The sequence below is a fragment of the Podarcis bocagei genome (genome assembly GCF_964188305.1).
Source record: "Podarcis bocagei genome assembly, chromosome: 9".
Lineage (NCBI taxonomy): Eukaryota > Metazoa > Chordata > Lepidosauria > Squamata > Lacertidae > Podarcis > Podarcis bocagei.
In genome coordinates this window covers 73,212,319-73,239,105 of record NC_138134.1, presented here as the reverse complement: position 1 = coordinate 73,239,105, position 26,787 = coordinate 73,212,319, and the positions used below count along the sequence as shown (strand labels likewise).

Genomic DNA, 26,787 nt, shown 5'->3' with positions numbered 1-26,787 from the left:
GCCAAAGATCAAATCCAGCGTGTGGCCTGCTTGATGTGTGGGGCCCAAAACAAACTGGGAGAGCCCTAGTGTCGCCATGGAAGACACCAGGTCCAGAGCCTGTGAGGAGGGAATGGCATCAGCATGGATGTTGAAGTCCCCTAGTACCAATAGGTTGGGGAACTCCAAGGCCCAGCCGGCCACCGCCTCCAACAGGCCTGACAGGGTGGCTGCTGGTGGGCTAGGTGGACGGTACACCAGCCAGACAGCCAAGCTCACCTCGGAGCCCCACACTAGGCCAACACATTCAATGCTGGGGATCGATGGTGATGGTAGAGCCCTGAAAGAACAGTCTTCTCAGATTAATAATGCCACCCCTCCCCCCCCCCCCGGCCCACAGTCCGCGACTGGTGGAGGACGGAGAAACCCGGGGGCGCCATCTCTCGTAAGGTAACTGTTGCCCCTTCGCGCACCCAGGTCTCCGTCACACAAGCCAGGTCGACCCCCTGAGAGGTGAAGAAGTCTCACAGGGTGGCGGTTTTTTTGCCTATAGACCTGGCATTGCACAACACCAGTGACGGAGGTGAGTAATCCTTGCTCACCCTACCTTCGTCCCTCGGGATGGGGCGCAGATTGGAAGGGGTACGAGCATATCCATATCTCGATCCCCTTCGCCTATGACATCTGCCCCCACCGCCATACCTCCCTCGCCCCACTACGGTAGCAATCCCAAGCCTCAAACCAACCTCCATTTACAAAATAGAAAACAAATCAAATCAAAACAATTGTACCAACAAAACAAATCCCCACCCCACTCAATATCCAACCCCAAACCAAAATAAAACGGAACAAAATAAAAATACATCAATAGAAACCACCGTTCACGGTGGTACAACAAAGTAAAAAGTAAAAACCCCTATAAAACATTTTAAAATATATAAAAACATCTAAGGCATTTCCACAGGAGTTCAAGCAGATGGTTCAGAATGTACCTGGTTTAGAGTATGACAGGACTTGTATACAGTCCAACGAAATCTGGAGAGCACTAGGTTATCCATCCCAGTTCTAGGCATTCTTAATCTAAACCCTGCATATTGTCAAACTAGTCAAAAGTGCACTCTCGATTCTTCCTTTGCATCCCCGACTTGAATTCAAGTTAGGGATCTTTTCCCTTTGCAACCACGATGCAAAGGACAAAATGTTCCTTTGCAGCCATGGCTTGAATTCAATCTGAACTGCAAAGGAAGGATTCAGTGTGCATTTAAGAATGTTCTCCTAACCCTTTCCTTTGAGGCTGGCTCACTTGATGTCAGGTGATTGACAGATGAGCAGCCCCAACCTCATTGCTGCTATACCCATCCCCCCATCACAGCCCCAGCGTGCCTCCCTCTAGTGGCTGCTAACTATCCTGGATGAATTTCTATAATCCTCTTTCAAAGCCATCTAGGATAATGAACAGCACCATGTCCTACAGCAGTAAATTCTGCAATTCACAGTTAATTGCAGTTAATTATGCCTTGTGCGCAGAAGTGTTTTATTTTCTTTATCCTGAATCAATTGACGGTGAATGTTTCTAGGTGATCCTCAGTTAATTGACAAGAAAGGCAGAAAAATGAAACATAAACATAGTATCTGGTCCAACGTACCTGTTGGAGGATTACAGAAACCACTGGAATTTCTGGCAAAGCACTGTTGCCCAAATCTAACCAGGACGTATCTACCAAATCACTAACGTGAAAACTGCTGAAATAGCTAACTCTCTCTTATGGGACTGTATTTATAGTGAAATTTGTTGAATCCCAGAAGGACTTGTATATCAATTTCCAATTGGCAACCTTTGGAATATTTGTGATATATATGTGGATGTTGAATACATACTAGATTAATTGCCAGTGCCAAATCGTGTAATACTGTTATGGCACTACTGTTAAAAGCATGCTTTCTTTTAATTATGCCCATAACAATCAGGCTCAAAATGTTGGAAATTAGCCACACAAAGCCTTTTATATCAGATTTAAATGTAATAAAACTTGCATGAAATATTTAAAATCCTCTGGCATGGAATTTACCGTCCTCATAGAACGAGACTTTGCCAAACACTCCAAGCTAAATAAAATGTTGTGTTTAATTCTTCATTTTTCCCATTATAATTCAGAAACGAAGTCATCTCCCCCCAAAAAAGAACTCTGTGGTCTTGATAACCAGTTGGGTCATTTTCAGTTTCAAATAATTACATTTCCATGTGGGCAGTGTTGTGTTGCCAGAGATGAATTTTTTCCTCTTTGGAAAGTGCCAGTTTGAGCAGAAAAAAATTCATTCTGAATTGATACAAATAGCTCTGAAATCTGTTGTTGCTTGTGTGCTAGTTTCCCTTCAACATGATTTGTATTGTCTTGGATTTGGGTTTTTCCATTTACCTTTGGGTGTTTCTTTTGATCATATCTATATTATTGCCATTAATAATTATATTTATCAATTGCCTCATGCTGTAACAAGCCTCTGGATGATGTACAATGACATAAAAAGCAAAAGCTAACAATTTAAGAACACAGCAAAATACAAACTGTTCAGAATAAAACTAACCAACAGCAACAAATGGTTTGCCACCTTGGCTGCCTTTGCAGAAAGGACAAGTAGAATGATTAATTCAATCATCACAGTCATATAAAATCCATGGTTGAATCCGACTAAGGCCTGCTACAGTCCATAGAAAATTGCAATGGGTCTCCTTTGAGTAGAGCTTAAGACAAATGCAACTCTAAAAACTCCACTGTGAAGGCTCAAACTCACCCAGCTGGTGAAACAGACTAAAATTAGACAGTATTAAAATATCATTAAAGTGTTCTAAGAGGTGTTAAAAAGCCTGGCAGAAAAAGGAGGTTTTTCTTTTGGCACCCAAAAAACACTGTGGTAGGCGAGCCTCTTTTTAGGGTCCTCATTCCACTGGCTGGTAGTTAAGAGGGGGCGTGAGATAAATAGCAATATGATGGAGCACTTTCCTCGGGGTTGTAGCCCATAATAGTCCTATGCAGAGTGGACCCATTGCAAGGACTGACCGTTGCTGACTGTTGCTTGGTTTCAATGAGGCTTCTCTGCGCTTAGTTGGCTACAACCCCATATCTTTTATGGACACTTTTAATTTGTGGTGTAAAAAGGTCCAAATTATGTATATTGTCTGTTTTATACATTGTGTGTTTAAATGTCAGTTAGATCAATTTATGCATATATATATATATATAGAGAGAGAGAGAGAGGTGCCAAACAGAATAAATTGGCCACTTCACTGTGATCACCTGTGAGCTCCCGTTGTTCGGTCCCAGCTCCTGCCCACCTAGCTGTTCAAAAGCAAATCAAGTGCAAGTAGATAAATACAAAATGGGTGTAAATCCCACCTTCTCTGGTGGGAAGGTAAACGGCATTTCCGTGCACTGCTCTGGTTCGCCAGAAGAGGCTTAGTCATGCTGGCCACATGACCCGGAAGTGTCTGCGGACAGACGCCGGCTCCCTCGGCCTATAGAGTGAGATGAGTGTGCCAGAGACGTCCACGACTGGACCTAATGGTCAGGGGTACCTTTACCTTTTAAGGCTTGTAGGGTAGTGGCACCAGTGACTCAAGTCTCGGTCATTTTCCTATTTGTTTATTTTTCTTTAAATGAATTGGTAGAACACTCAGTCGCAAAGCACCCTTCTATATTATCATAAAATATACAATTTGTTCTGTGTTTTATGGCTTTAATGATTTCATTGTACACGACCGTTGCATGTTGATGAAACTGCCATTTGTAAATACTCAAATAAAGAAATGAAGGAGGGGAATATATTCAGATTAAACCCTTTTTGGAGGGGGCGGGCGGGTGTTTCAAATGCTGGTTTTCATGCCGTGCATTGTTTCAAGTTGTTGCACTGCATAGAACGTAGAAGCATTTAAAGTGCACATTTTCCCATGCATATTTCCAGGGTGCCAGCAGAGCTCTCATGCTGCATCAAGTAAATAATCCCTTTAAGATATTCAGTGCTTTAGTCTCTTATTGCTGTGCCTTGGGCTGCAATTTCCTTGGTCTTCTGCATATGGCCGAACTAGAAGGCCATAAAGCACATGGGGCCATAAAACATGTGGAACTTGCCCCTCCCCAACCAGTTTCTGCTCTGCTCTGCTCTTTGATTTCCGTGAATCTTCAGTGCTTGGATCAAAGCTGATGTTAGAGCAAAAATGCCTGTTGTGGCTGGTTGCTGTGTCTGGAGAACAGAACGTTAATGGGGCCACGAGGGAAGAGAAATGATACGTGGTCCACAGTTACTATACATATTAAAATAAAACAAAAATGGAAGTGGGTATTACCCAGAATGTGAACTTACAAGATAGTTAGTTGCCTTGCTGTTTAGTGGTTGTACACCAGTCTGATACATGCATTGAAAAACAAAGTAGGGTAAGTCTAGAATGGCCCCACCCCATACTGAGAAAGGCAGTCCTCCACTTTTGGGGGTGTAAAAAATGTGGGTGGGTAAGTTCAGGACCATAAGGTTGAAAACAGCACAACTCTCGCATTAACCTGGAACTCCGGTTACATGTATTCCTTGATGTGCTTTCTGCAAATCTCTTGCCAAAGTTTTGTGCCAGTGTGAAATGAATTGGACAACGTTGGGTGTTGGGGTGACCCTTTGATCCCTGGTTTTGAGGGTGTATTGCCCAGTTTGTGGAGTGCTGCAAAATGTGGGGTTTCCGCTGCAAAACTTTTGCCACAGTTTTGTGCCAGCTTGGATGGAACCAGACAATGTTGGGTTTTGGGGTCATATCCATGACCCCCATTTTGAGTGTAAATCGCTCCATTTGCAGGGTGCTACAAAATGTGGGGTTTTGCTACAAAACAGTTGCAAAACTTTGGCACTAGTTTCAAGGAGATCAGACGTTGGGTGTTAACTACGAACCCCGGGTTGAATGTTCAATTACTCTGTTTGTGGGGTGCTACAAAATGCGGGGGTTTTGCTACAAAATGATTACAAAACTTTGGCACCAGTTTCAAGGGGATTCCAGATACTGTATTGGGGTTTGTAGTTAATAAAGCTTATAGGCCCTATGGATTTAGGCTGTCGAGCAAAAGCATGCCATTTAAACTAGGCAGCTGCTGTCCACCCCTTCTGCCCCATTAGCCAGTTTGGCCTCATCTCTCATCCCTCCATCTCTGTGTCACAGTGTGTAATGGGTATGAGTTACTCGTGCGTAAACTGGTGCCTTTCTCGGTTAATCTGCCTTGTTAAAACTTTGTGACTGCGCAGCCCCTTCTCATGGTGGCTGCCTCAGTCACTGGCAGAATCCGTCAGTGGGCGTTTCTTGAACCTCTTCCAACATAAAAGTTGTTTGACACCCAGTCTCCTCCTCCTCTCACTGCGCGGGAGTCTTCTGCGCAGGGAAGGCGTGGGTAGCGGAGGACCTGGGCTCTCCTCACTGATGTCCAGTGAAGAGTCCCTGAGCCCTCTCTCCACTTCCCCCGTCTGCCTCCCTTTATCCCCAGTGTTGCGCTGATTGGCTTCCCCCTCTCCTGAGCTGTTTCTCCCCCTGTTGCTGGGTCCTTCGCCCGCATCATCTGGGAGCCTCCCCTTCGCCTCTCGCTCCGATGTCAGTTCCCTGACACAGTGCAGGCCCCGTTCCCCCATGCTGCACCCAGCAAGCATTCCCCATTCTTCCTCCACCGCTTTAGTGCAGCAATTTAAAACCAACAAGAAAATTGGGAGGCATCTAAGGAAACAGGTGTGAATGCATAAGGAGCTTACAGATGAGCTGAGATTTAAGAAGACCATGTATAAGAGATGGAAGAAAGGGGAAATCACAAAGGGGGAGTAGACACAAGCAGTCAACATTTTAAGGGGTTGGACTATATCAACATGGTCTGTGTGTGTGGTTTGGGAGTTGCACGGTCAAGGGAAAAACAATGCTCTCCAAGGTTGTAAAGACTGCGGAGAGAATAATTTGGTGCACTCTTCCCTCCTTGGATCAAATCTATGCTTCCAGCTGTCATAAGAAAGCTGCAGAGATATAGTGCAGGATAGTGCACACCCCGGAAATGATCTCTTTCAGCTTCAGCCTTCTGGAAGAAGGTAGAGGGTTATAAAGACTAGGATTAGCTGCCTGAGAAACAGTTTCTATCCAAATGCGATTTTGGTTTTAAATGCAGTGTAAGGAGTCTCTATGGGAGTATATTGTATTTTAAAAATGGGCTATCAGAGTTTTTAGGGGGCTAACCAGGTTGGAATAGCTGGGATAGCAGGCATGTTGGTTTTGAATGTCTTATGTAGTGGTTTTTTTTTCCAAGTTAGTTGTTCTGTATGGGACAATGACAATAAAGATTATCATATCATATTGTATCGTATCATATCGTATCGTAGATGACCCTTGGGGTTTCTTCCACCTCTACATTTCCTTGATTCTGTTAAAACTGTGCCAGCTGCAGGTAAGTACAGGAATTTGTAAAAGTGTGCCAGCCTCTCCCCGCCTCTCTTTTAGGTAGCCCCTTTCCAAAATGGCAGGTGTCGACACGCTGAGCACACAGACTAAGAAGGCAGCGCTGGGAAAGATGTGCCCACTGAGGCATTATAAAGTATGTCAGCAGAGAGAGGAAGGCTGGCAAAATTAATTTCATTTTGGATAGATTAAGTCCTGTAGCAGGCTTTACTCCAGTGAGTCATGTTCGGAGCATAACATTTAATGTAAGAGCTGCTCCTGCCAAACTGTGCACAAAGCAAGTGTCTCGAATCATGCAAAGAGCTCAGTAATGTGAAAGGAGGGGGTTCAAAGTTGCTGCCACTTCGTTCTTCCAAACATAAAGGAACAGTACCCTGCCTCCAAACAACGGTATTGTCTTTTAAAGAATGCAAAGTGTGCTTTGGGGGTATTTTTTCACTCCAAAAAACAATAACTGAATGCACATTATCGTCACTTCTAAATATGTTAGCACCATAACCTGATCATTAAGATAATGCAACTTTTGAAAAGCATTTATTAAAGAGCATATCAAGGGAGGTGGAAGAGGTTCATTATGTAGGCCTCTCAGCTGCCAGCTTGGCCTGTAAAGTCTTTATACCAGCATCATTCTCATCATGGTTTTCAGGATTTTTAAAATCCCCTTTTATTGCATCCTGCACAACTTAAGTTTCCAGGGGGGAGGGGAAGTGGGCAAAAGAAGTTGGACAAATTAAGAAAGAGGAGAATGTAGAAGGAACCTGGGTGCATCTCGGAAAAAGAAGGGCCATGGTTTAGTGGTAGAGCATCTGCTTTGCATGCAGAAAGATTCAGGTTCAATCCCCAATGGAATCTCCAGACAGAGTTGGGAGAGAACCTGCCAGGAGCCCCAGAGAGTCTCTGCGCAGTCAGTGTAGACAACACTGGCCTGCATTGATTCCCCCACACAGAATATACTAATGCTGGACATCAGCCCTGTGTGCAAACAAGTTCCTGTCCTTACGATCCCCATTTTCACAGGATTGTTCATTGCTATTAGCATTTCTGTGCAAGTCAGCAGAGAAGTCTTCTAAGATTTGTGTGTGTGTGTTTTTTCCAGCTATGAAAAAGCCAGAGCAAGGGTATATATTGCTGAAATAAATATTGAATGTGACCATTATGCATATATTCATAAACTATGTATGCACGCCCCAACCATTAATATTGGGAACTGCTCACGGATAACCATTAGCATCTTTCATGCTCTACACACTGCTGGAAATAAGAAACTGGTGGGTCTTCCATGTACTTCTCGTGCATCAGGGTTCATCGTTGTAAGGAACAACCGTCGTCCTTGTTCATGGCGAGCTACGCTGTGGTTTGTTAGTTAAAATGACAGTGGGCAGAAGGTTTCTTGGCTCATTTTTTCACAAATTAAGACTTCTGTGTTCTGTAAGTTCAAATTGTCATTTTACAGACATGATATGGAGTAGCCAAGATGACTATTGTTCAGTTCAATAAAAACAGCCTCTGGCCTGCCTACCTGCAGTTTTCGCTTGGCATGGTTTGTGCCGGTGTACAGTAAATTGTTTTTCTTTGTTTACATGGCATGGACATTGACAAACAGAAAACTAGCAGAGGTAGCAATATTACTATTACTATTATCCACCACCACATTATGTACATTTTAATTTAACTTATTTAATTTTAGATAATAAAATTATGAACTACTGGCTGTACTGATCCAATCTAAACTAAAACAGCCACCCCCACAACAGCCCCGTGAGGTAGTTTAGTCTGAGAGGCAGTAACTGACCCAAGGTCACCCAGGGAACTTCAGGACCGAGCGGAGATTTGAACCTTGGCCTCCCAGGTCCTAGTCTGACACTCTAACCACTACACTTCACTGTCTCCCTGAGTCAAGCCCTTCTACTTACTTGGCATGTCTATGTCATTTTAAGGTTCTCAAAACACTTTGCATACATTATGTCAACACCCGTGACAATACTCTTGACAGGGATATCGGGATTAGCACCCCCATATTACAGATTGGAGTAGTGAGGCTGAGAGAACAGTCTCACTTGACATAGGAGTTGTAGCTGTTTGGGACCAATTTTTTTTTTCTGACTTGAAGCCACACCATCATAAGTTTGCAAGTTCTTTGTCACGTAGACTCTGTGTTGATAGGACAAGAGGTTGTTTCATTTCCCTCAGAGAACCGCACACCTCTCCCCTGTTGGTGTGAAACTCTTCGGCAAAGTTCCCTGTTTCCTGATTTCTGCAGCAGCCGCTAATTCCGGGCCTGCTGGAAAGTATTGAAGCCCAAGGGCAAGGAAGGGAGGGAGTGCGGAATACATGAAAGGCAGCCTGTGTTCTCACAGCTTTTCTTTTGGTTTAATCTAGTTATGCCACGTTTTGCCGAACAAGTTGAAGTCGCCATTGAAGCCCTGAGTGCGAACGTCCCACAGCCGTTTGAAGAGAACGAGTTCATAGACGCCTCCCGCTTGGTTTATGATGGAGTTCGCGACATAAGGAAAGCTGTTCTGATGATAAGGGTATGTAAAGCGCCGGGGGAAATGAAGTGGCTTGGACCTAGAGGGGACATATCATGGCAGGCGGAAGGGATATGAGAACAATTTGGCATTCGCATGGTACTGTCATCTGCGAGGTTCGTTGGGCGCCAGAATAAACGTGGAGCAGAGACGGCAGATTAAGTTTGTGTGTGAAATCTCTCTCACTAAAGAAAGAAAGAAAAAGGTTTAATTCGTTTGATTCTTGCATTTGTGTTTCTTCTTCCATCACAGCTGTGTTTTGTCTTACAACAACCCTGTGAGGAAGATCGAGATGAGAGGGAATATCTTAAACCTTGACGAGATGCTCTCTTTTGTGGACTATTTGGCTCATCCAGACTTCCCTTTGCACTGTGCTTTCCAGACCTAGGTCTTTACTTTAAAGCTCCATGTCCAAGCATTGGGGTATTTTTTTGTCCCAGAGCTTTCCCTGGGAAAGCCCGTGTTTTATCACTGAATCGGAGCAAACAGTAATCCATGGTAAACCTAATTGCCATTTGCTCTGATTCAACGGTGAATGGCAGGTTTTCCCGGGGAAAATGACAGGACAAAAACAATAAGGCTTAGACATACAGCTTTAAAGTCCAGGCCTGTGCTGAGTTATGGGAGCTGGCAATGAAAGATTCTTCCTGGGTGAATGTAGCTGTAGTTGACAGCTTTCTGGGTTCTTTCTAACCATATTGTCTTACAAATGATACTCACGGCCATGCAATTGTATTTTACCAGATTTGCTCAAACGCATCAGGCCCATTCTAAATGTTGGTCGTGATTGCGACCCTCTTATTTACTCGTGGACAAAATTATACCAGAAAAGTAGATAAGAGGAGAGAGATTTAAGGGAGGTCTGGAAATGGTGAATCTACAATTTAGCCATGATCAGATTTATTATTTATTTGCTTGCTTGCTTGTTCATTTATATCCTGCCTTTCCCCCTGACTGGGACTCAAGGTGGCTTACACAAATTAAAACAACACAAATAAAATGCAAAAAGCTAAAAGCATATCATAGAATCAGAGGAGAGCCAGTCTAGTCTAAATACTGATCAGCATTTGAAAGCCAAACATGTGCAACACCCCCCCTTTTATGCACACACCCTTCTTTGGCGTAGAAATTGCACATTTCAGTATCTGGTTTTACTATAGTTCAATTGTGTAATGAAGATTAGAACCAATTGTGTCTGTTTGATGTACGTATGCAGCTCAGGGTATGAGATAGGTGTTCTTAATATCGAAATGAATAAATAAATTAACTTGCTGCTCCACTGAACCTCCACAGGGATGGTTTTCAGCGCCTATTCAAGTAAGGAAACTTGTCATTTCAACGTTGACTAACCAGTTGATTTGATTTAATCAGGCATTCCTTTCCCCTCTCCTTAATAAACGATAAACAGCGTAATAAGTGAGGGAAGGGTTTTGCATGTGGCTTTCTAATGTTGGCCTTACCAGCTTGATAAAAATCCTGAACGCTCCTTCAAAGCCAAAGCAAGTTGTGTCATCTTAGAGCAGTAGTGGGGAACTGGGCCCAGTGGGTGGGATCCTTATCCCTGCAGGTCACATTTGAAGGTGGGTAGGGTTGCTGTCAATCCCCTGATGTCACAATGTCAGGAGCCCCATTTTCACCCTTCCGGTGCTTTGAGACCTCGACTATGAGCTCAGAGCAGGGGGAGACAACCTGCTGCTCTCCAGACGTTGTCAGACTTAACAACTCCCATCATTCCTGACCACTGGCCAGGCTGCCCGGGGCTTATGGGAGTTACTGTCCAACAACCTCTGGATGGCCCCATGTTGACTATCCCTCACAGGTAATATGGTTGTGTGTGCCTCTTATACTTCTAAATCCCATGGTTCAATGTTTCAGAGTTGGGGCATACACAATTTGAAGTCACTAAACTGGCGCTCAGATCTAATATGAAGATATAGAGACATAAAGGTAAAGGGACCCCTGACCATTAGGTCCAGTCGTGGCCGACTGGGGTTGCAGCACTCATCTCACTTTATTGGCCGAGGGAGCTGGTCCAGGTCATGTGACCAGCATGACTAGGCCACTCCTGGCGAACCAGAGCAGTGCACGGAAATGCTGTTTACCTTCCCGCCAGAGCGGTACCTATTTATCTACTTGCACTTTGATGTGCTTTCGAACTGCTAGGTTGGCAGGAGCTGGGACCGAGCAATGGGAGCTCACCCCATTGCAGGGATTTGAACTGCTGACCTTCTGATCGGCAAGTCCTAGGCTCTGTGGTTTAACCCACAGCGCCACCCGCATGCCTTATATAGAGACATAGATATAGATAAAGAAACATGACACTTCCTCTCATGAGGAAGATGAGGTGACCGCTTCGGTCAGCAGGCTCCACAAGGGCAGCAGATGAATGAATCGCATTGCCCACTACTGCTGCAGTGGCACCAACAGCTGTGGCTCACTCTTTGTGGCTCACCTCCTTGGCAACTCCTGGCCGCATGCTACTGGTACAGTGGCCTCTTGGCTAATAGTGGCACTGCTGGTATTCTCCCACCCTTGTTTCCAATGTAGATCTTTATTCCCCCTTTGTTCCTGATGAAGATCTTCACTTGCCCCTTCTTCCCAGGTGGGAAGAACACCATTTTGCGATTCACCTAAGGTGCCAAAATGTCTTGGGCAGCTCTTTACATACATATAGATACTTAAATAGACACAAATTCTTAGATAGGAACATAGATATATTCTGAGCTATTCATTCAGGCACTGTAAGTCTCATGTTTCCCTCTAGTTGTGCCTCTTTAGACTTTTTCTGAAAACCTGCGCATTGAAATGATTTGTAATCTCATCAGGCTGTCTGTCAGAGGCATTCATTGTCCCACAGTAATTGTTCAGGGTACACATCACGGAACAAAGAAAATTATCTGAGATCTTTGTCTCATGGCACGTAGGAAATAAAGCCTCTCTTTAAAAAACTAGATGAAGGGTTCTCCCTCCCCACAACTTTAATAAATGGTGGGGGAGGGGAACCTTGCCTCTGTTTTGCTACATTTCAGTGATCTGTGGAAGTGAATCGGAAGAGTAAAGAAATAATAATATTATCTTATGGGGCTTGGGAATCCATTCTCTACTGAACATTGCAGGGTGGAATACTTCCAATGTCATACATTTAGTTGGTAGATTTCAGCTGTTGAATTTGAAATGGAAAGTAATAGGCTAACTGCAAGGCTTCTTCCGTCACTCCATAGGCATCCTAGTACATATTCTTTTGTCACACTAACTCGTGGTGTTTCCCCTGGATGTTGTTATAATGAAACCTGCTGGAAAAAAGCTCAAGACTACACACACGCACAGAGAGAGAGAGAGAATTTTCTCCATTCCTTTGTCTCATTTTTCAATTGTCCGAAAGTCAAGCGATTGTGCTGGATGACTCTCCTGCTGTCCCCCGGCAATGCTTTTCTGTTTCTTAGATTTGATCACTGAAACTCAGGGAGCACAATCCATTTGAACAGTGACATGGACTCCGAACGATGTGTGTGTGTTTTAGCACACCGTTCATCATGCTTCCTTTCTTGAGCAGAATTCTGCAGTTTTTTTATAGCATGCAGTCAAGATGGCTGGAGACTTTTCACCTTAGTCCACTGGAGCAGGCTGCTTTCTACTGAATCTGATCTCTGCTCCTTCCAGCTCAGTATTCTATGCACAGATTGTCAGTGGCTCCCTGGGGTTCCAGGCAGGGGTATCTCACAGCCCTACCTGAAGATGCTGGAGGTTGAACTTGAGAGCTTCTGCATGGGAGGCAGAGGCGCTACTACTGAGCTATGGCCCTTCTCTACTGCTTCCCACTCCACTCCAGTAAAGCCAGAATGGACGGAGAACCAAGAACATGCAGAAAGAGCTACTTTAGCATCAGCCTCATGTCACTTTTTCGATGCTCGTCACATGATGCTGCTCATGTAAATTGGTCTCTCCTAAATGCTTCCTTCATCCCTAATGAGACCGCAATTGGTTCACTTATAGGTCCACTGCAGCTCCATCAAATAACACATTGTAGCTTCAGATGCTGCAGCCCAAGGCTGCAGATGGGATGCTGGCAGTAGTGCGAGTGACAACATGCCCACTTGATCCCTGCCCATCCCAGCTGACAAAATCTATTAGGAGGTGACTGACTGGGTAGGTCCAGGAGGTGGTTAACGCCCCAATAGGGGGATGGAGTTATGGTCACCACCATGTAAGAGGCGATGGTGTGGCTCCTCTTGAAGAAGCCCTCCCTGGATCCAGAGGTTTTAGAAAACTCTTGTCCAGTCTCTCATATTCCATTCCAAGGTGATTAAGAGAATGGAGCAAGCGAGCTGCAGGTAAGCTTGGAGGAAGCAGACTATCTAAATCCATTCTAGTCTAGTTACAGGACTGGATTTTGCACCAAAACAGTCTTGGCTGCCTTGATGGATGCCCTTTATTGGGAGAGAGACAATGGGAGTCTGACCCTGTTGGTTCTCCTGGACTTCTCAGTGTCTGTCAACCATAGTCTCCTACTAGGAGCTACTTATTGAGATGGGAGTTGGGGGTACAGTAGTACAGTGGTTCTCTTCCTGTCTGCAGGAACACTATCAGTAAGCAATGCTAGGATATAGGCCCTTGCTCCTTCATTTTTTTTAGTTGTGGGGTCCCACAACTGTCCATTCTGTCTCCGAAACTATTTAACATTATATGGGACCATTGGGAGCTGTTGCTTGAGGATTTGGAGAACAGCACCATCACTATGCTGATGACAACCACTTCAGTATCTCCATTCCATCTCAATCAGGAGACGATATGCAAGTGGAAGGAATTATGGGTTGGATGTGGGTGAAAAAACTGAGCTGAATCCTGATAAGACAGAGATGCTGTGGGTGATTTCTCTGTGGGTCTAGGAATTAGGTGTACAACCTGTTCTCAGAGGGGTTACACTTCCCCTGACGGATCAGGTTCATCGTCTGGGAGTTCTCCTGGCTTCCAACTTGTCTCTGGAGTCTCAGGTGGCTTCTGCAGCCAGGAGTGATTATGGCATTCATCTCAAAGCAGCATCAGGCCAGGCTTTCCCAGTCCAAATAGGCCTGAACCCAGGCAAGCAACAGTTTTGAAGAAAGCAACTCTTGTAGTAGCTTTCAGTAGGCAAATCGTGTTTTACTTATAGGCTGAACCAAGAACTTGTTGATGCCTGTGAAAAGGAAAGTAGGAAGTGCAAAAAGTTCAGGCAGATGTATAAAAAGATTAAGTCCTTAATAGGCCAGGGAAAGGCCTAATCCTTACAGTAGCTTCCACGTCAGACTTGCCTCCTAATATAAATATCATTGTTAATGACCAGATGCTCTGTTGCTAGTTAACATTCCACATCTATCCATTGTAAAATGCTCTCCATCTTAGTAAACTCTGCAGAAACGGTTGGTGCAAATTAAATACTCAAATCAACATGGTATTTCAGCGGAGGATCATTTTTTTATATTCAACCTCCCCCCCCCCCCCATAAATGAGTCGACAGAATGACTGTAGCAAGAGAGCCTATCCATATTCACGTTGGCATTATCAGGGTGCAAAAAAGAAAGTTTATCCCCTCCTGCAAAAAAAAATTTACCCGATCACCCCAATATTTCTTGTTTCATTCCTGTTCGTGGTCCTTCTGAGTATCAGATTTGGCTACAAGACAAAAGGTAGCCCCATCAGAGTGAGGGCAACCCTTCCTTCCCTCGCTCTGAATGGGAGAACATTTTTTGTTGAAGTCATCACTGAAACAGGGTGTGTATTAGGCCTTTGCAGCAGATTTGGCTGAACCCCAAAGTGATTCAGGCAGATCTAGGCTCTGGCTGACTTGGGTGGAGACAGCCCTGGATAACCGCAAGCCAGGTTGGGCCTCCCAGAGTAATCAGTGGCTGTCGGGCAACAGGCAGGAAAAAGGAGACTTAGCTATGCACAGTTGTCCCAAGCAGAGGAACACACACGCACACAGTAATAGTGAGTAGGATTAAACCTTCTGCTCACCAGCCGGGTGCAATCCTGTGGGTTTCAGGAGTCTGCTTCACCAGCATGTTTCTCATTCTGAACATGCTGGGGAAGCAGATCCCAGCAGGGCTGGATCCTTCTCTCACCAGCTGGTGGGCAGAAAATTCAATCTTGCTGGCTGTGGAGGTCCCTTAGTCCCTTAGTCACTACACAACACAAGTTCATCCCATGAATTTCCAACAAGACTGAATCCTATGAATTTGTGACCTGGCAGAGGCCTGAGGGAGTGTGTCTGTCATTGTTAATTGTTGTTTGGTTGCAACAGGGGTGACAAACAGAGGCTTCTCCCCGGCTGTCCCTGTACTACAGGCAATCAATGTTGCTTGTGCCTGCAGAAGACAATCATGGAAAAGTGCAGGAGCATTGCAGCAGTGTCAGGGGTTCACTATTTGTTTCAATCATGCAGGCCTTTGGTCTCCAGCAGTCACTGTTGGACCCCTGCCTCCATAGGGAGAGGGATCAATCAGTATGTTTCAGATAAGAGAGAATGACTCTCCTCTCCACTTCTTGCTAGGATAAGGTTACCTTGACTGTTTTCTTCTTATGTGTGCAGAACTCCTGCTGATTTCACGTGGGAGTTAAAGGTAGAACGGCAAGAATAGCAGAGCACAGTCTTGCATTGGGGGAAAGGGGTGTTTGTCTTCTCGTGCACTTTGAAAACAGCATAAAGCTATCTTAGCAATCGAGAGAGCTTCCTGGCTTTTATTTTTGGCCCTGATATCCTGTGGCTTGACATGCCTTCGACACAGCACACACACACACCGCAACAGGCACCATGAAAGAAATGCCATTGCTTTATTCCATGTTGCCAGGGCCCTTTTTAAGGCAGAGAGCATCTGCAGCCCTGAAACCCTAAAAATGTTCTAGGGTGTGTGTAGGAGGGAAAACTTGACAAGAACATCGACTTGACATCATTCAACCTGGACACTGAGGTCCAGTTCCAAGGGTCTTCTGCCGGTTCCCTCCCTGTGAGAAGCGAAGTTACAGGGAACCAAGCAGAGGGCCTTCTCGGTAGTGGTGCCCACCCTGTGGAACGCCCTCCCATCAGATGTCAAGGAAATAAACAACTATCTGACTTTTAGAAGACGTCTGAAGGCATTCAGGGAAGTTTTTAATGACTGGTGTTTTAATGTATTTTAAATCTTTTGTTGGAAGCTGCCCAGAGTGGCTGGTGAAACCCAGCCAGAAGGGCAAGGAAAGAATGAATAAATAAATAAATAATCCAAGGAGGATTCCCATTTCCTTCACCTGTACTGACCTGGGGATGTTGCAGATATTGTCTGCCACCTCCTGCTGCAAAGTCCCTTGCATCACCATAGAATAATAGAATTGCAGAGTTGGAAGGGACATCTAGTTCAACCTCTGCTTAAAAACCTCCAGTGAAGTCCACAATCTCCCGGGGGAGTCCGTTCCACTGTCGAACAGCTCTTGATCTGCCTAGTAAAATAAATGAACAAATTACACTTCAGAATGTGTCCAGTTTAAATTTCTCTTTTCTTTTCAAGTTCCTAGCTCAAGGTGCCTCCCTAATCTCTTGAAAGATTTTTGCAATCAGTTTGGTGTGATAATATTATTGGGTCTTCCTTTTCCAAAACCAATTATTTTGAAATATCGTGTTCGGTGCGGCGGGACGATGGGACACAGGACCAGTGGGTGTTAGTCTGCAAAATGTATGTTCACCCCGTTAAATCACAGCAAGGTGATGAGGAATGCCAGTTGTAAAAGAACAGGGTTGGAACAGCTTCATTTTCTTTCTTTCTTTCTTTCTTTCTTTCTTTCTTTCTTTCTTTCTTTCTTTCTTTCTCTGACAATTCAATTTGGGGTTCTGCCTGCCTTTGCAGACAAGTTAATTTAAAATGGGGGGGGGACAGTGTTCTTTGGGTAGGTAGTTGATGAAATAGAGTTTTCGCTGGTTGGGGTTTGTTGGTATCCTTTGTAAACCTGCCACCTCTTCTCGTCTCTTTCTTGCTCTATTTTTAAATCCAGACTCCCGAAGAGCTAGAGGATGATTCTGACTTTGAGCAGGAAGATTACGATGTTCGCAGCCGGACGAGTGTTCAGACTGAAGACGATCAGCTTATCGCCGGCCAGAGTGCAAGGGTGAGTGTAAAATCTGTGCAACACATTAACACAGCTTCAGATTCCTCAGGGAACGTGTGCTCTCTCGCAAGCTGAAAAGTCTGAACGTGACTGCAGACAGCGGAGTATCAGTTTGGGTCCCCTAGCATCTGAAATTATTTATGACACAGGCGTTCAGTTGACTCGAGAAGTTTACTGGAAAAGTTTCACAGAGCTTATGCAATGCTTGCTTCCCCCATGATGAAGGTTTACACCAGGAACGAAGGAATCTCGCTTCCAGCACTGAATGAAGTGCAACTGTTCAGAGGGCCAAGATTTCCTATAGCCTTAGAGCTAGAGTCTAGATCTCATGGAGCAAAAAGTCACAGAGCTGTCATATGTTTGCTCTCTATCGTGACCATCCTAGATTTGGGCTTCTTGGGCTATATTTGGCACATTTCAATGTTTTATTTGTTTTCAGGGGCAAATGGGGTGTGGTAGGGGGAGAGCTTTACAGTGATAGTGTGTCACTACTTCACATCCTTTATACTGCTGGAAGGTTGCAGTTGATCACAGGTTCCCATTGCATGTTGCATATATAAGATCAGAAGAAAAACCCTCCTACCCGGGTGAGTCAAAAGCTCCATCTAGTCCTGTTCTCATAGCAGCCAATCAGATGCCTGTACGGAAGCCCACAAACAGGAAGAAGGCACAATCTCTCTCTCCTCAGTCATGATCCCCAGGGCATACTGCCTCCAACACTTGCAAACATGTCAGAGGCGGATGACTTTGGAAGGGGGGGATGCCAGAGGCTGGGCTGAGTAGGAGGAATGGTGGAGACCACCTCCCCATCCTGACCCTTCCAGGGAGGAGGAAGAGGAAGACAGGATAGATTTACAACAGTGGTTTGTGAGAGGTCACAGCTCAGAGGGGGAAAGTTGGGAAATTAGGGAGAGGAGGAGCAGGCAGAGTCGGAGCAGCAGCTGGCTGACATGTCACTAGAAAGTATTCCAGACCCTCCATCTCCCAGAATCCGGCAGGCCTTGAAAGTAGGAGAGCAAAGAGCTCAAAGACAGAGGGCACGTAGCAGCACCCATAGAGGAGGTGATGGTGATGATGAATGAGGAAGTGGGAGAAACCGGTGTGTGGGTGGGTGTGGAGTTTCACTCAGGACAACTCCATTATCCAAGAGGGTGGGTTCTATGGCTTCTCTCTGTAAAGTCTGAAATGAAAAAGGCCTGTAAGAAACTTTTACTTGTCTTTATACTTTCCTGGGCAACCAAGCAGGAGTCGCTGACAGCATCCTGAGACATGTGCACATGTCCTACACAGTGAAGTATGTGTGGTTTTTCTTACCTAGAGGTAGAAGATCAACAATTGAAATGAGATGCCCTGATTCTGCCCTTCACTGTGTTTCTTCTGAATGCGCTCCAGCTGTGAGCAGGCAGAAAATGAAAAATTTTTAAACCACTGAGTACACACAATGTGTGCCACACTCCACGAAGTTGTCCATTAGTCATGGTTTCCAGTCTGTTAATTTGTCTTGGAGAAATGTTGTACGTTGCTGAGTCGTCTCTGCAAATCTAATTGCAGCGGAAGACGCTCGTTACTGAATCAGGGCAATTCTACCAGGGTAATTGTTTCATGATAAAGCGAAGATGCTGTCCCAGGTGACCTTAACTTATGCAAGGAGACTGCCGATTAAGTTGACAAGTGACCCCGGCAGACGGAGATGCTTGAAAAGTGAGGCTTGTTGAACCCTCGGGGTATTTCCACTCTTGGATTAATGGTTTACCTTTTGCTAAGTAGCCTGCAACAGCTGAGATAAGAAACTGTGTTATTCTAGGCCAGAATCCAGAGGCAGACACTATCCAGAAGTATGAAAATGCAGCTCTGTTGATGAGTTTTCCCATTGTTAGTTCTGCTTACTGCTTCCAGAAGAGAAAATTAGGAGAGATATAATATCAAGACGAAGGGTTAATGCCAGGCAAGATATTTGATTGTGTCTGTTGTGCTAATCCCCTTGCTTGCCAACCAAAAAACCACTTGCTGATTATTTGAATCACTGAAGATTTCTTAAAAAGTAGAATCTGGCTCCACATTTTGATTTTTGGTTGGTCACTAAGGCTGCGCGCACACACACAGCATTTAAAGTATGCTTCTTCCACAAAGGATGCTGGGAACTGCAACTGACCTCCCACAGAGCTACAGTTCCCAGCACCCTTAACAACTTCAGCTCCCAGGATTCTTTGGGGGAAGTCACATGCTTTAAATGTGCTTCAAATGGGTGGTGTGTATGCAACCCCAGCACTGTGGAACCAATGTGTTCTAAAGGACTTCCCTCGATGCACCAAGCACCAAGACTTTCAGCTGAGCTGATGGGTCTAATCTCTGTGGATCAGGCCCTGGTCTGTATGGCCTTAGGCTACCCTTTGCCAACCTAGGGCCTTCCAGATGTTTTGAACTACAGCTCCTATCAGCTGTCTTGGCTGGGGCTGATAGGAGTTGTAGTCCAAAACATCTAGAGCATTCCAGATCAGTGAAGACTGCCTTAAAGTAAAGGCAAAAGACCCCTGACAGTTAAGTCCAGTCGCGAATGAATCTGGGGTTGCAGTGCTCATCTCGCTTCACTGGCCGAGGGAGCCGATGTTTGTCCGCAGACAGTTTTTCCACATCATGTGGCCAGTATGACTGAGCCGCTTCTGGCAAAACCAGAGCAGCGCACGGAAATGCCATTTATCTTCCCACCGGAGCGGTACCTATTTATCTGCTTGAACTTTGACGTGCTTTCGAACTGCTAGGTTGGCAGGAGCAGGGACCAAACAACAGGAGCTCACCCCGTTGAGGGGATTCGAACCGCCGACCTTCCGATTGGCAAGCCCAAGGCTCAGTGGTTTACACCACAGTGCCACCGGTGTGCATTCCAGATCAGTGAAGACTGCCTCAGACACTCCTGAATATGCCAGTGCATTTTGCATTGCCGTAGCACCCAACAACTGCTAACAGAAAAGGGTTGCACATGAGGGGGCCTAGTATTGTCAAAAGCCAGTAGACACATGAATGGCTAAAAGGATGGTCCAGACATGATTGCTTCTCCCCCGCTCTTCTCCCTCCAGAGTCTAGTACTGAAATGATGGAAGGAGAATCCTAATTCATCTTATTTATTTATTTTAAATGTCTCTATTTCACCCTGGGTCTAATCTCTGGTGGGCAGCACAATCTCAGGAATCCTCAACAGTCCTACTATTGGTCCAATGTTACAGATGGGGAACTGAATTATGAATGCCAGAGCCAGTGTAAGGGCTCTTGCAATATTTGTGCCATTGAAAAATTTACATTGCAGAAACTCCCTTTCCAGCATATGTGCTTTGGAAAATGGGTGGCAGCATTCAGCTGATGGACAAAGTGGATATTGAACTATTTGTAGTTAATTCTTTGTCCTTGACACCAATAGGATGGAGGGGCTAAGCCTGTCTTCTGACTCTCATCACCCTAGGCATCCCAACCATTGAGAATCAAGCCTGATCCTATTTACAGAGTTCTCTCAGTTTGAGCTCTCTTTTTTGGGTTACAGTAGAGTATGACAGAAAGTATTGAAATGACTGTGACATTTCTCTGTGAGAGCATCAGAAATTGACACAAAGGCTTTTGCAGCATCCCCATATATAGAGTTTGTTCATAATCCCAGTCCCATTTGCCATTAGCAAAGTAATTGCATCAGATAACATATTCCGTGTTAATAGAATTGCTAACCATGTCCTCCAAGTAACTGCCAATAATGCTGCCTTCACAATGCTATGCAGGTGCTGCTGCAAACAGACTCAACTTCTGTGCCAAAAAGCTAGATTTTGATAAAACTACATGTTAGGCAGTATTTCTTCATTTTCTCTCCCCCCCCCCATGCTTTATTTTCCATAATTGCATCTACACAGCAAGAACGTATCATTACTGTTATCTGTAAATACCACTCATCAAAACAAAAATCCAATTACAGGATACAAGTCTTCTAACAATAAATTTTGTACATAAACTTTGACTTCCTGTCCTTTCCCCCCAAAATTCCACTAGATCAGAATGGTTACTGAAGATGGTGGAATATGCTGAATTAGACAATCTTTCGGAAAAGATCAAAGATAGGCCCAAGCAGGAGTTCCTTTCAAATTGGGAATCTCTTAAGAGATATTTAAAGGAAAATTGTTGCAATTTTAACTCAGTTGCAGTTTTTGAGTAGTCTCTGTAAACAACCCAAGTTAAAGGGAATATATATGTTATGTGGCGGCATGGTTGCTTGAGAGCAAACAGGCAAGACTCCCACCTGTCTTTTCCAGGCTTTATTATCTGTACCAAACCATTTACAGTGCAGAGCATCTCAAGTCCACGTCTGCTCAGTCGCTAGCAGAATCTGGGAGTGGGCGGTCCTTAAGCCTTCCCCAGCATACCAGTCTTTTGACCCCATTCTTCTCCTCCCCTCTCTGTGCGCAAACCGACTGCGCAGAGAGGGTGTTGGCAAAGGAGGACTTGCCTCCCCTCCGCTTTGCTCAGGCTCGGTGTTGTGGCTCTCTCTAACATCTTCTGATCCCTGCATCCCTTTCCCACTGGAGGCGGGGCTTCCCTCCTCGCCGGAGGAAGTGCTGCTTCGCACGATCTTCGCACGATCTTCGGAGGCTCCCTGCAACACAACTGCCCTTCCACCTCTTGCCTCTGAGCCGATGGCAGTTCCCTGACAATATATATATACATATATGAGTATTAACTTTTATTATCAAATATGCTGATAAGTTGTGCAATAGGTTTATTTAAGTATTTCTTCATTTTCAATAATCTACTTTTACTATTCAAGGGGGAAGACAAGGAAAACCCTAAACTATCAAAACTTCCTTCCCAGCCTCATGTTCATTTTCTTATTTATTTGTTTTAAAAAATAAAAATAGAAGAAATGAAATGGGAGACTCCCAAGTTGCAGGACTCTTCACCCCAAACTAATACCTTCATGTTTGTGCAGAGCAGTTGTAGAGCGCATGCAAAAGTGTCCTTGGCTGTGTAAAGCTGGAGGCTACTTGTGTCTATAATACCACTCCACATAAGCTGTTAGCCTTTTAATAGCTCAGTGTTTTATCTTTGATTAAAAATATATAAAACAGAATATGCATGCCTTGCTGCAGCTCCTACAGAAAAAAAGGACTTTTCTTTTTCCTTCTAAGGAAAAAGCGCTTTAAAAAAAGGCACAGGGGTGTCAAGGTTAGTGTGTCAGCTAAGTTGGGAACAACGCCACATATCAGTAACAGAGAAGGGGTTCTGAAAGTATGTACATGTATACACATCCAGGTATTTATCATCTTGCAGTACGGAACAGCATCACACACATAAAAGAAGCTCATTTTTTTTCCTTTCAGATACAGAGTGCAGGCTCAATTTCTTTACCGCTTTTTCTTTTAATGGTAGAAGCTTTTGCACACTAACATTTCAGACTGCTGAGTTACATTGATAAGGCCTAATTAAAACTCAGGCATTGAATTCTAATTTGATTAACTTGCCAATTTTCTCCATTTTTTTTTTATCTCCTGCTTCTAGATAACCTTTTTTAATCCTGGTTTCGGAAAAGGTCAATTATGAATTTTTTAAAAGCCAAGAGCACTTTAAGAATACGTAGAGGGAGACTACAGCTGATTGGAAGTGACATAAACAAGAAAAACTGTAATGACACTTAAATATATGTCACACCCCATTAAATGTGCAACGCAACTTGGTAGAACCCCTGGAGCCAAACAGTATCTCAGCCTGGAAATCATTGCTGAAAGTGCCTATTTGATCTTCAAAAGCAATTATTATAATTCTCCTGTTCTGTGTTGCAACTTAGTTGCTGGTTTCTTTGAGAAGTTGGAGTAAGCTAGAATCCACCAGTCCAGGACCAGCATCATCCCAGAGGCGGTATATTTATTTATTCGTTTCATAAAAATTATATACCACTTGATTGTTTTTTAAAAAATAAAAAACCCTTAAAGCTGTTTACAAATGATAAAAAGTATAATCAAGAAGAAGACAAAATACATATACAAATGTTAAAATACAGATTAAAATCACCTCAGGTTTCTAAGCATCTGGGTAGGCTTGTCTAAACAGGAATGTTTTTAGGTAAAGGGACCCCTGACCATTAGTTCCAGTCGTGACCAATGCTGGGGTTGCGGCGCTCATCTCACTTTGCTTGCCAAGGTAGCTGGCGTACAGCTTCCGGGTCATGTGGCCAGCATGACTAAGCTGCTTCTGGCGAACAAAAGTAGCGCACGAAAACGCCATTTACCTTCCCGCCAGAGCAGTACCTATTTATCTACTTGCACTTCGTGCTTTCAGACTGCTAGGTTGACGGGAGCTCACCCTGTCGCAGGGATTCGAACCACTGACCTTTGCCTTGGATGCAGAACATGTTTCGCTTCCTATTGAGTGTGTTCCATTTGGAAATTGAGTTCCCCCTCTGCTATTGAAAACCACGCCTTGGTTTAAGAACCCTTTGGTTTAAGAACGGACTTCTGGAATGGATTAAGTTTGTAAACCAAGGTACCACTGTACAGTGAAGGCACTTGCTTGATTTCAAAAGGCGTTTCAAAGGGTAGACACTACTACACTAAATGACCGAGTTCTTACAAATGTGGAACAGGTATTATGTGGCACCTGTCGCAGTGCCAGTTCTGCTGATTAAAGAGTTGAATGGGAACATGCAGAGTAAGACGATCTCGTAGGTAAACTGGTCCCAAGCTGCTTGCCAAAGCCTGTTGCCTCTTCAGCTTCTAACCATTCCTCCTCTCTTCTTCTGACCTGTCCTCAGTGCCCCACCACCACTCCCCTGGCTCTGAGCCTTCCTCCTCCGGGGCTTCCCTTGGGGCTTCTCTAGAGGGTTGGAGAACAAGTCAAAGTGTTTGTGCTGACTCTTAAAGCCCTAAACGGCCTCAGTCCTGTATACCTGAAGGAGTGTCTCCACCCCCATTGTTCTGCCCAGACACTTAGGTCCAGCGCCGAGGGCCTTCTGGCGGATCCCTCACTGCGAGAAGCCAAGTTACAGGCAGAGGGCCTTCTCAGTAGTGGCACCTGCCCTGTGGAACGCCCTCCCACCAGATGTCAAAGAGAAGAACAACTACTAGACTTTCAGAAGACATCTGAAGGCAGCCCTGTTTAGGGAAGCTTTTAATGTTTAACAGACCACTGTATTTTAATACTTTGTTGGAAGCCGCACAGAGTGGCTGGGGAAACCCAGCAAGATGGGCGGGGTATAAATAATAAATTGTTGTTGTTGTTGTTGTTGTTGTTGTTGTTGTTGTTGTTGTTGTTGTTGTTGTTATAGTCGAGGGTTGGCACACCAAATATGAAAACAGCAGAAAGATTTATATACTTAAAAGAAGCTGGGTTTATGCTGCTTACAGAGAAGGGAGGAGGCCGTGGGGAGGTTGGTAAGAGCACTGGATTGGCTCTTCCACTGAATTAGTGCCACCGTATCATCCCCTTCACTAAGCAGTGGTTATCCAGGAAGTTAGCACAGTGACCTCACCTGACAAGCCACTTCTGCACAGACACATGTTAACAAACTGTCTGTTTATCTCAGTATGAAACAACATCTGGCAATTTTGGAGCCAACCATATTTACTACTCTGCTGAGGTTTCTGGAGCCAATGTTTTAAGCCCAGAAGGTGAAACGCACAACCTGTAGGGTGTCTGAAACCATTGATTTACTCCTGGAAATAATACGAATTGCTGAAGCAGACTATCCCAGCCAGTCCTATGGAATTTACAAAATCGAGCTCTTATGAACTGGTTCCTCCAGTTATGTGCAAGTGACTGGAAGCATTTGTTCTTATGACGACTTCAGCTGTTCTTCTTCTTTTAATTGTTCTGTTTTTGTTTCAATCCAGGCTATCATGGCCCAGCTTCCCCAGGAGGAGAAGGCTAAAATAGCAGAGCAAGTAGAGATATTCCACCAAGAAAAGAGCAAACTGGATGCCGAAGTGGCCAAGTGGGACGACAGCGGCAACGATATCATTGTGCTGGCCAAGCAGATGTGTATGATCATGATGGAGATGACAGACTTCACTAGGTATGTATGATGACTCAAATATGATGTCCTCCTTGTCTGCAGAAGGTATCAGATTCAATCCCCGACAGCTGGGAAAGTCTCCTGGCCTGAAAGCCTGAAGAGCTGCTGTTGGTCAGTGTAGACAACAATAGATTAGATGGACCAATGACCTGACTCTGTATAAGGCAGCTTCCTATGTGGGTAATTGACGAGGAGTTTAGGGGAGCAGGATTGGTTCACCTGCACCCCATTTCTAGCCAAGCTGGTGCCGCAGGAGGCACTGCAACAAAGGCTTAAAATGGAGAACGTGTGGTGGGACGGACACTCAATTTTGGCACGAACAAAAACCCAAGTCCTCCACTGATTTCAAATGAGGGATTTCCCTCACTTGAATACAGTGGTACCTTGGTTTAAGAACAGTCCTGTTTAAGAACGATTTGGTTTACAAACTCTGCAAAACTAGAAATAGTGTCCCGGTTTGAGGACTTTACCTCAGTCTAAGAACGGAATCCGAACGGTGGGAGGGCACCGGCGACGGGAGGCCTCATTAGGGAAAGCGCCTTGGTTTAAGAATGGTTTTGGTTTAAGAACGGACTTCCAGATGGATTAAGTTCGTAAACTGAGGTACCACTGTACTTCTTTGAAACAAAAAAAAATTAAAACCCCATCCACACAGAAACCATCACTGTGAAAACGGGAAGCTGAATTAGATAGGCTTTTCTTCTGATTCAGCAAGGCCTTTCTTGTCATGGAGAAACAATATATCCTTGCCTTCTCCCTTTAAAACTAGTGGTTCATTATTCAGGGAATATTATTTGCATGGGTGAGTGTTCAGTCATGTGGGGCCTCAGCTTTTGCTTGAAGTAGTACAGCCCATACAGAGATTTGTCACCTTAGAGAGTCTACCACCCAGAATACCTTGTGATGCCTTGAATGCTTCAAATAGAAAATGCCCAGGCAAAGGCAGCACAGAGGAGATTGTCTTCTACTGAATCAGACCATTTGGTCCATCTAGTTCAGCGCTGTCAACTGCGATGGGCAGCAGCTCTCCAAGGTTTCATGCAGGGGGACATTCCCAGCCCTAGATGGAAGATCGAACCTAGAGCCTCCTGTATTCAGGAGCGTAGAAAGGGGGGCGCGGTCCGCCCCGGGTGCCATCCCTGAGGGGGTGACAAAATGGCACACTGTGGGGGGTGACACTTATCGCGGGGCCTGGCCTGCAGCACGCCTGAGCCACACATCTCTCCTGGGAGTGACGCGATGGCTCAGGGCCCTGCGCTGCCCCAAATGGCAGTGTGGTGCTTGCATCCACCAGGCGGACTCCGTCGGCAGCTTGCCGCAGTGCCCTCAGGCAGTGCCCGCTGGGTGGATCGCCACAGCACCCCCGTGCATGGATTGCCCCACCCACCTGTGTGGCTCGCCTCGTCCCCACTCTCCATGTGCCAGAGCAGCTAGCCAGGAGTCAGCAAACTTTTTCGGCAGGTGGCCGGTCCACTGTCCCTCAGACCTTGGAGGGGGCATACTATATGGGGGGGGGGAATGAACGAATTCCTATGCCCCACAAATAACCCAGAGATGCATTTTAAATAAAAGGACACATTCTACTCATGTGAAAACACGCTGATTCCCAGACCGTCTGTGGGCTGGATTGAGAAGGCGATTGGGCCGGATCCGGCCTCCAGGCCTTAGTTTGC

The 26,787-nt window shown here is 45.0% G+C and overlaps 1 protein-coding gene across 4 annotated transcripts in view; it reads left to right on the top strand.

The window, feature by feature from the left end:
* Positions 1-26,787, top strand: part of CTNNA2 (catenin alpha 2) — a 420,763-nt gene that overhangs the window by 353,027 nt on the left and 40,949 nt on the right. For all 4 annotated transcript variants that reach the window (XM_081207007.1, XM_081207009.1, XM_081207010.1 and 1 more), the window contains 3 exons: positions 8,816-8,967; positions 16,963-17,076; positions 24,933-25,114. In XM_081207007.1, the coding sequence (XP_081063133.1) occupies positions 8,816-8,967; positions 16,963-17,076; positions 24,933-25,114 (448 nt within the window). The remainder of the gene's footprint in view (positions 1-8,815; positions 8,968-16,962; positions 17,077-24,932; positions 25,115-26,787) is intronic.